Source organism: Trichoplusia ni, chromosome 14 (assembly GCF_003590095.1).
Source record: "Trichoplusia ni isolate ovarian cell line Hi5 chromosome 14, tn1, whole genome shotgun sequence".
Classification (NCBI taxonomy): domain Eukaryota; kingdom Metazoa; phylum Arthropoda; class Insecta; order Lepidoptera; family Noctuidae; genus Trichoplusia; species Trichoplusia ni.
In genome coordinates, this window is record NC_039491.1 from 2,643,686 (window position 1) to 2,654,355 (window position 10,670).

The 10,670-nt window shown below is 32.7% G+C and overlaps 2 protein-coding genes across 3 annotated transcripts; one reads left to right on the top strand and one right to left on the bottom strand.

Annotated features, from left to right (window-relative positions):
• Positions 1-291: 291 nt before the first annotated feature.
• On the bottom strand, positions 292-6,785 carry LOC113500607 (thiamin pyrophosphokinase 1). Of its 2 annotated transcripts, none has more exons than XM_026881460.1 (7): positions 6,628-6,785; positions 5,977-6,142; positions 5,672-5,838; positions 5,436-5,522; positions 4,806-5,085; positions 3,652-3,797; positions 292-3,258 (listed from the first exon to the last, which is right to left on the bottom strand). In XM_026881460.1, exons 1-6 carry the CDS (start codon positions 6,655-6,657, stop codon positions 3,673-3,675), a joined length of 855 nt encoding a protein of 284 aa, XP_026737261.1. In that variant the 5' UTR covers positions 6,658-6,785; the 3' UTR covers positions 292-3,258; positions 3,652-3,672. The 2 variants fall into 2 exon arrangements, with proteins under 2 accessions (XP_026737261.1, XP_026737262.1); XM_026881461.1 differs by lacking the exon at positions 6,628-6,785 and adding an exon at positions 6,448-6,601.
• Positions 6,786-7,149: 364 nt separating this feature from the next.
• LOC113500418 (charged multivesicular body protein 5) lies at positions 7,150-10,613 on the top strand. The gene is made up of 5 exons (XM_026881186.1): positions 7,150-7,306; positions 7,402-7,553; positions 8,017-8,182; positions 8,787-8,910; positions 9,277-10,613. Exons 1-5 carry the CDS (start codon positions 7,238-7,240, stop codon positions 9,444-9,446), a joined length of 681 nt encoding a protein of 226 aa, XP_026736987.1. The 5' UTR covers positions 7,150-7,237; the 3' UTR covers positions 9,447-10,613.
• Positions 10,614-10,670: the final 57 nt, after the last annotated feature.

Here is a 10,670-nt window from a genome sequence, read left to right on the forward strand (position 1 = left end):
GGAAATATTCAACATTGAAATTCACACAATGCGGAATTATAGTATTGTCCTGTGTTTTGAAAATAAAGAATAGTTTTTATTTTTATTGCAGTAATATACCTAATTATGTTTATAAGCAGGTTTTAATAGTCTCGTTTATAGGGAAAAACGTTTTATTACTCGGAAAATCTGAAAAATTAAATCCATTACCGCACCTAGACTTACCCTCCACCTAACCTACAACTTAAATAAATATAAAATAATATCAATTATAAATTGTTCACGGTAAAAAAAGGAATAAAAAAGACAAACTCAACATAAATAATATATTCACTTAAACTAAACAACATAGGATCAACTGCAACTTATGATATAATTTGGGATCTGCAAAACAAAATATGGATCTGGCTGTAAAAACTATCATTTGCGACTCAGCAAGGAATTAGATTTCCACAGCAAATGAAAGTAAAACATACAACAAGCTTGTAATGAAATACAAAACTAAGATGTTTCGTAGGCTGTGCAAACCGCCTGAGTTTAGTTTCTTTGGATTATCGCAAAAGAATCCAATTCTCGGGACTCTCAAGATAGATCGTTAATTATTTACAGGTCTCTGAATCGCAGATTATTAAAAAAAATGATGATTACTTGAATACTGGCGTGCTGGTAAGGATGAGAATAATGTAAGGATATTCTTACAACACAAGAGATTCAGCACAATTGAGAGTTTTGATTTTTTCAAAAAGCGTGTTAAATACGCTTTTTGATAAGTTCGGACCAACCCCTTATAACTCAGAGTTTTCACAGCACTACGGGAAAAAGGTCAAACAATAAAAATCTTATTCCTATTAAAGTACAATTGACAATAGAACAAATTAAATAGCTTTTCAGAAACCGCAGATTAGTGCCTTAGTGACGTACCTGCGTGGGTAGAAGCAATCAAGTACGTATCACTTGGCAATTGAGCGCAAATACAGCTAAATATTAAGATAAATAAGTACAGATGTTTTGAGACTGGACGTTATAACGTACACACTAACACAGCAATAACAATATCTTATTTAAGTGTTGTACTTAACACAGCTGAACTATCACAAAAATATGACACATTTTTGTCATAATTTGGCATGCTTTCACTACTTATGTAATTATTACTAAAACAAAACTAATTACCCCTCTAAATATGTATTAAACTTTAAAACACACAAACATAAATAACACAAATAAAAAATGTTGTGAGGTAGGTATATAAATATGGAACATCGAAATTGTCTACATAGCAACTAAAATAATAAAGTATTGTATTGTGCAAAAAACAAAAGAGGGCCATTTCTTTAACTACTATAATATTTCTCATATACAGCTATAAAATAAAGTACATCGCATCATTATTTTTTGTCATATATCATTCAAACAAATTCAATTCATGATAACCATTGTCTTAAATCTCTAAGTGAATACCACCACCGGGTACGTTGTGTACCGTACGATAATAAAGTCATACTTAGGTATGGAAGACGTGTGTTGCCTAGTGTATAAAGGACCTTAGCCTAAATGGCAAGTACAGAACAAGGAGTTAAAATAGAATTTAAATATGTACTATTAATGTTTTTGCAATAAAAGCGATGTTTAATTACTATTACTGAAGCCTTGGTAAATGGAACTAATAACAAAACATAATTCTTATATCTATAATAAAACTACTCATTTAAATTACCTTCTACAACGATAGTATTTTGCATTTGTAAATTATTTTCCTATTATATCGAAAAATACCCCTAAATCTTAAGTATAGTTTTTTTAATGGTATTATACCATGCCTTAAAAAAAATGTAATTTCTGCAATAAGTAACTTTTATCATTTGAATTGTTAAAAACGATACCTCTACAAAAAAAAAAAGTACCTACATAATTTTTCCTTCATTCTAATCGAACGTTATTCTTTCAAGTGAGTCCTTATGTGATTTGTAAAATCAAAGTTCATCATCAAACTTGCATTTAAGGAACAAAATCATCATCATCATCTAGATAAGTTACCTATAACCTAATGGTCACAAAGGACATGCAACAAATCTAACTACATTTGGAATGTCCTACATATTCTACGATACTTAAGCACCTGTCAAAAATTTGTCCTAAATATCTATGTTTTAGTAAGAAGGAAGACTCTTAAACAATATCGTACTGGTTGCTATGACAACCAAATACAAATGTTTTGCACAGTACTTATAGTGTAAGTACAAGTATGTGTAATAAGTTCATTATTTGAAGTACAGTTTTCATAACATTTTTGAATAAGTACGTATTATATTAAACTTTTTTAATTTTGAAACCATTGTTCATTGTTAAGTCCAATGATTGTGACGGACTTTACAACACGTACGTAACACATAATTATGTTGTACATAAAGTTATATGAAAGTATGATTTAGTTAATTTGTACAATTTGTGTTGAAAAATAAAGTTACAACATAACCTATATCGCAACAAAAAACAACTATCTCTCTGAAATTGTGTGCGCGTGCGCCAGCCACCGTCTGAGGCATCCAACCGTTGAGGAACTTTGAGAACTTTGACAAAACGCACATGACGTCAGAGATTGTCTTTTGCCTTCCTCCCCCTCTCCCGTTTACATAAGTACATCAGGAGGTTAATAGGACGAGACGAAAATAAAATAACAAAACAATGGTCGACCTTACAACAGGTAACAGGGACACGAAGGTAACACGAATTCGAGCCCACTTCTTTTACAAAGAGTAACAAGCAGATAATTCAAATATTGATAATGCAACTACCCTACATAAAAAAAAAACAATCTAAGACATTTAAATTAGGATAGAATAGAGAAACTTACATACATAAATAGATGGACGTTCAAAATATAACACTCCTTTTTTAGGCATTTGTGTAAAAACAAAAGCTTTGTATGAACGACGTCCATTTGAAGACCACTGAACGGTGAGCCATAATTGTTTTAGGTTGAGTTTTTGTCGAATATATTTTCTTTGTGTCTTGGAAAGCACGAAAAGCTGGACTCTGGCGATTGGTTTCCAGTCGTCCGGTAAAATGCTATTGTGCTTGAAGAGCAATAATATTATGGCATTAAGCAGACACTGTTGCATAGAAATCCTATAGAGATAGATTCTCTCCGTCCAGTCGAGCAGCCGTAATCGAATCGCTCAGGAGGGTATTATATAGTAAAAACTATGTAAATTTATACATATATGAAGGTATGAAAGCTATGTATGTAATAGCAGCACCGCACTTATTTTCATAGATCTGAAACAAAAGGTTTTGAATTAAAATGCTTGTCCGAAAAAATATTATAGATGCAGTGTAGTTTTTAGGATCGGTGATCTTTGTGTCGCGAGGTGTTTCACAAACATTCAAGCCTACTCAAGAGAAGCATTCCAGAATCAGACAAACGTTTATTCTACGCGGGGATCGAACCCGCGACACATCCTATGTAGGTTTGGCGTGTTTAACTCAAGCACTCGGCTAACCGTACAGTCTTATTTATACGTAACTATCTGTGTCGCGACTGTTGCGAGTCCGACTCGCCATCAACATGAGAATAAGGATTATGTGTATGTCCAATCACACGAAAGACTAAAGAATTTTAAACATTTTTATAGCTGAGGGTGTACTCAAGATTTTCAAATAGGTACCTACCATTAATGAATACTACTAATATTACTTAATATTAGGTATCCTCATAGACCAGAGAAGAGTGTGACTGCAATTTACTGTTACTTTATCTGAGCCATCGAATCTGTTCGAAGTGCTCACTAAATCACCATACTTCAACCTTTGATGATCTGTAAAAAAATAATATTTTATGATGTAAGAACATTGAGGCTGTTGAGAATATACAGTGGAAGTTTTTTCTCTCGCACACTGATATTTTGAAGTAAATATCAACTGATTGAAGCTGCGAATTTATCATAAACTATTTAGTTTGGTACAAAAGTCAATGACACAGATATTAAGATCATGTATGTACACGCGCACACACACACGTAATCGACCGAGCATATAACAGCTTTAAGCCATCGAATGCTTGAAAGTATTGAAAAAAAAACACGCCACAAGGATTAATTTCCTTAAGGCGGGAGTTCATTAAATTAATCCTTAGTGTCGCGGGGATGCACAAATATACCCATACTCAGAACAAGCATTCGCGGATCACACAAATGCTTGTCCTACGCGGGGATCGAACCCGCGACACTTCGCGGTCAAAGGGTTTGTCGTGGTGACCACAACCACTCGGCAATACGTGCATTCAGTATGGCACGTATGCACATGCTATAATGTTAAATTGACAAAAGTAAAAAAAACTGTTGGAACAGTCCAAAGTTTACATTGAAAAAATTGCTTGAAACTCGATGGCTCTGCAGCGTGGTGTAAATTAGTCCAGAATTAAAAAATATAGTTGTTATGAAAAAGAAGTGTTTTTTTTTTATATGACCAAGTTTGAAAGTGATAGTATCAAATTTTTGAGATCACGTTAATGTAACCTTATATTATAAAAGTGGAGTAATTATTAAGCACTTGTAAAGATAGACTACATCTGACAAATTAAGATGCCAATTAAAATTACTTATCTGTTTATTTTGTAGTACATAGGTCAAAAAGACTGCAGTTATCACTGCAGAGTTGCAGATAAAAGTTACTTAAATAATAGTACTTATACAGATTTTTTAGTAAGTAATTATTCACAATCACTTTTTTAAAGCTGTAATTTTCCATTTAAGACATCCAAGTTTAAAAATAATGTATGTATGTCGCGTGATCTTTTAGTTTGTGGATTTAAAATTTTATAATACCTAAATTCCATTTGAGTCCAGTTGACGTGACTCTTTCGCAGGCCTCGCCTATTGGCACCAAGGAACACCACACCCTCTTACTTTTTCTAACTTCCTCAGAAATAAGTATAACATGTTCTCCAGGGCTCAAAAGCCAAGAAATGGAGTCATCTGATATTAGGTAAATTTTAATCTTTGGTGCAATCAACAATTTATCTCTAGCTAGGAATAATGTTTGTATATTTCCCAAAACCTGGTCCAAACGGCCTGAATTTTGTGCAAATGTAACAACATTTTCTATCTGCAAAGTTAAAACAGAATATAAGCATAATGTAAGCTCTTAAAAGTTGCTATTAAGGAACCAAGATGATGCTCTTCAATGCATGCAGCAGTATCCTACTCATCATATTCATCATCATCAGCTTTAAATAACCAACTGCTGGGCATAGGGCTTCCTTTGTTTATGCCATTCTTCTCCGTCTCCTTGTCTCTCTACAAATTGCACCCAGTTCTCATCGCATCTCAATGCATATTTTACTATTATTATTGCAGCTAGCTCAAAAATATTATTAAGATCATACCCGACAGTGACAAGGATTGTTTGATGTAACACAAGGTCTGTCAGGTAAGCTGGTAAAAAATGTTACTAACCTCCACTCCAATTTGATTGCAATGAATAATTAATTCTAATAGTGCTTTTGTGAAGTCTGTGTGGTCTTGATCTAGAGTATGTACTATCTATAAAAAAAATATAATTTAATTATAGTATCCCATATTTCATACAAAATTATACTTTATTTTAAGTTGATAAGGTGTCTTTTGCTAAACTATCATAATATTTAGGCAAAATAAAAACAGAATGCTAAATAATGGAAAAGGGATATCACCTTACATCCTTTCTTTTTATATTTATCACATATTTCTGTAGTGATAGAGTCAAAATCACCAGTGACTAGGTCTGGAAGCTTTAGGCCTTTATTATATGCTTCTGGCTGAGAGCTTATAAACTGGTCCCATCTGTTTGTACCACCATCCACTGTGATTCTAATACTGGCTGAAAAAACGGAAGTCATTTAAGTACCTAAATATGAGAAAAATAGATTGTGAATAATTTAAAAATAAAGACTTTATTCTTTTCCAAATTGTTTCTTTTTTATTTTTTATATAATTTAAGATAAAATACTAAACTCACCTTGATTCCATAGTCTTCGCATGAATTGTGGATTTTGTGTAATTGGTCTATTTAGAATAAGTATAGCATATTTAATTTGTTTCAAAGGTTTTTCCATATTAGTTATCCATGTGATATCCCATTCAGAAACATTGTCAGCACAAGATGGCCCAGCATCACAGAAATTCTTTGGCACAAAATGAAAAAACAATGATGATTTTTTTTTTTCAAAATTCCGACTACATCTCAAAAAAATCTAAGGTCAGCGCTGATGCAAGTAACAGCCAAAAGGTTAAATTAAATGAAATCAGTAAATATAGTTACGAAATAAATTAAGTATATTTTTATGACAGCGAATGCTATCGAATATAGAATAGGTACATAACGCTATATAATGTGACAATATTTTTATTTGCTATACACACTTATTTCTAACATAATAATGATTGATTGAATAGTTTCTGCCAAGGGCTTCATTCTAAAATTTATTACCTAAGTTTTCCACGTTTAATTAAGAGCACTTTAATCATGTATTGAAACGCTTGATGAAAAAGTAGTATTAAAAAAGCAACAGCATTTTAATTACAAAATAATAACTTTGTTTTCGCGTAAAATGTAAATAATACTAGACGTAAATAAGAATGTCATTCTTATTTTTGCAATTTAACCAACCTTTGAAGAAACAGATCCGTTAGTGGCCATGGTAGCACTAGATTTGTAGACGTCTTTTCAGTCCTTCAATTTTTATATTGAACGTAGTTTGCCTACCAATATAATCTTTCAATCAATTACATATCAACATAACCTTCAATCAAAATTTTGAATTTGAATGAAAGACGTACCCGATAGTGTAGCCATTTAATAAATATTTAACAAGTTGTGAATAAAATTTTGAAAAAGTATTGTTTTTTATAAGTGAATTCCTTAAAAAAACTTAGAATTAGAATAAGATATCACGTTGATGAATGATATATTAAGCAACTTGGCTAGTAAACTGTTATGAGAAAGTAAAGATTTTGTTTTGAGCCAAAAGCGAACATCAAAAATTAAAACCTCCAAAACTATCCTTTGCTATAAAAATAGTTTTGTAACACTTTTTTGCCGTTTTAAGAATGATTTGATAGAAAGAATTGGTTTATGGTTTTTTAAGTGGTAACCCTTTTTTTCATCTTTGTTGTCAATATCTGTCAAAGTCAAACAAAAGTCTTTAAACTGTTGTGAAATTTGTAGGGTTCGTCAAGGTAATCTTTATTTTATTTTGAGAGTAAACAAGAATTCCAATATGAATAGAATATTTGGAAGAGGAAAACCCAAGGAACCAGGGCCAAGCATCTCGGACTGCATTAGCAATGTAAGTTATTTGGAACTACATTTTCCCAGTCCACATGAGTATCTATTTGATGATGATTCATAATTCATAATTGTAAATTTTGTTGTTGATTCTAGGTTGATGGCAGGGCTGATAATATTGAGCAAAAAGTCCAGAAGCTGGAGACAGAACTTAGAAAATATAAAGATCAAATGAACAAAATGAGAGAGGGGCCAGCTAAAAATTCAGTTAAACAAAAGGCGATGAGGGTTTTAAAGCAAAAGAAAATGTATGTATTGTTGCACTTGAGCTTTCACAGTTACTGAAGTATAAATCCAATTTCCATCAAATGTAGTGCCATCATCTCGCTGCCACACCTGCAAGTCTTACCCTATTATAGTTGAGTTTTAGAACTGAAATGAACTATTTCAAGTAATCATCAGTTTTCCGTCCCTTCTTACCGTATATTTGTAGCTGTTATGTTGGCTAATATGTAAATAGTATTTTAGTCTTATAACAGTCTGAAATTCAGGGATACAAGCTATGGGACACAGTTGGCAAGATAAAAAAAAATTGGAAATGAAATTATTTATCTTGATTGTGAAACTGTTTTATTTTCCTCCATAATTCATAAAACAAACAGGAAACACAAAAACTAAAATTTATTCATTTAACTTAACACTAACAGAAGCAATCAATCATTACTAACTTCTGTAAGGCTTAAAACATTTTAAAGTTCTACACATTTGTAGGTATGAACAACAACTTGAAAATCTACGAGCTCAATCTTTTAATATGGAACAAGCAAACTATGCAACACAGACACTCAAGGACACACATGCAACTGTAGCCGCAATGAAGGATGGTGTTACACAGATGAAGAAAGAGTTTAAGAAAATTAATATTGATGCTATTGAGGTCTGTATTATTCACCACCTTATTGTTCACTAGCTGTTGCCTGCGACATCCGTCCCCGTGGGTAGAAGATATTCTAAGTTATGATTTATACCTGCCCTGCTTTTTTCACATTTTCCATTGTATCTTCGCTCCTATAAGACGCAGCAAGATGGTTTATAGCCTTCTTGATGAATGGTCTATTCAACACAAAAATAATTTTTCAATTTGGACCAGTAGTTCCTGAGATTAGCCCGTTCAAACAAACAAACTCTTTAGCTTTATATATTACTATAGACTATAGATGAGATTTAAGCCTAGCTTTTGGAAGAATCTAGCTCTTGCTGGCCTTGCTTTATATTGTTGTTATTTGGGCTGCTGTAGAGTAAGCTATATTGTACTACATGAGTGGTTTTCTAGCCATATTCTGTTTCTCCTTTATAATGAAGTCCATTGCCTAGTACCTGTAAGGTAGCCAGATCTTAAAAAAAAAAAATACTACTTTATATATTACATTTAAACAGAGCTCCTTATGTTCCCCATACTTGTTTTGAAACACAACAAATTTTTAAATTTTCTTTACCTACCTTAATGTCAATGTTTATACTATTGTTTCCTAATATTTCAGGATGTTAATGATGAGCTTGCGGACATGTTGGAACAAGCTGATGAGGTGCAGGAAGCGCTGGGCCGCCAGTACGGCATGCCAGAGATTGATGACGACGAACTTGCTGCTGAATTAGATGCTCTTGGTAAGACCTACTGAGATTTTACAATGGAATGAAGTGGCTATGCTAGTAAAAGCTATGATAAGCCTCAAATTGAGTTCTATACACTTACTATTGGTGAACTTTGTCTCTATGACTTAGCATGCCTATAATATGGATGTTAAAAGAATAAAAAAGTATAAATCGAATAGTTAACCCTCAAGGAGAGATAGTAGATTCGTATTTTTGCCTTTATCTACACAATTAAATTGGTAAGATTTGTCTTGGTTCAGAAGTCTGTTGACTTGAAATCTATTGACGTAATCTAGGGAAGTTTATGTTTGCTGGACAATACAAAAGTTGAGAATCCCTTTATTTACATTGCTTAACCATTTCTATTCAACCTTACAGGTGATGAGATCGCCCTTGACGACGACGCTTCTTACCTCGACGACGTAGTAAAGGCCCCGGCGGCTCCCGACAAGGAGCCCGGCGCGGACAGCGTGCGCAACAAGGACGGAGTGCCCGTCGACGAGTTCGGCTTGCCGCAAGTACCCAGCGCGGTACAAACCTCACGCTGATCGCACTTACACCGTGGTACAGGTCATTCTATTGTTACTCACTATTGTTTTAACTACATCGTTCACTGTGCTCTTTGAGGAAGCGAGAAACCGTTACATGCTCTGTTGAGCACCATCTCCCTCTTACAATTCGTTTAAAAAACTTAAAAAGGCAGCACTGATTTCTTTATTGTATCAGAACTTTCACTCGAGTATTATTGAACCCCCCTATCAATGACAATGAACCATGAAATTGGGTATTCAGGAGCTTTGTCAACTACTTCTCATTGCTGAGGTTTATGTGTCAGCACAATTAATTAGTATGTCAAGTAGGGTGTCATGAACAAATGGTTGATCTAGTTATACCAAGACCCACATTGACGTAATAAAAAAAAACAAATGATTAAGAGTTTAATTTTTTGAAGGTTCCGATAAAATATCCGAAATCAAGTACATTGTCTCGACAAAATGTGAAATGCTTATAGATTACTTCTTAACTTGGTTTATGTACAGCATTTACTTTTTAATCACCTGTGTCATGATCATAATACCTATTCATAGTACTCATAATTATTACCTGTACTGCATAATGTATCATAATATTCTTCACTGCATGTTGTATTATACTAAGAGCTTAGTAATTTCACTTTGTAACATTAATTTTTACTTTAAAGCGGAAGGAACACGAGCACTTTTGTTTTATTTGATGAGTAAACAACTCGTTTTTGTTCATTGTAATTATTTGATATCATAATTTTACTTTTAAAGCATTGATATATGATAACTGTCAAATGTCTTTCATTGTTGGTCATGGTTAGTTTTTGCAAATTCAACCTTCTGTAGATGTCTTAAAGTTTGATATATGATGCGAGACTAATAGTGCGGCCACACAATTTTAATAGTTGTGGACATTTTGGGCAGAATGACTTGGGTGGTTGCTTTTATACATGAATGTTTCAAAATAATTAAATAAAAAAGAAAATTGTTTTTTTTTCTCCTTATTTCTTATAGACTTTTTTTTGGTTCGACTCTGATTTGGCATCATACAAAGTGAAATAATAAATATAAATTTATAAAACATGTTTTGTGATTCAAATTTTATAATTAGTTGCTGTAACTTTATATGTAAATGTAATCTAGTTATTATCATTTTTATAAACTTAAGTTATAATAAACAATCTTTGTAAATTTTGCGTTATTATTTGTTATTCGCGTTGTTCTTCCCTTTATATAAGAAACATAGTC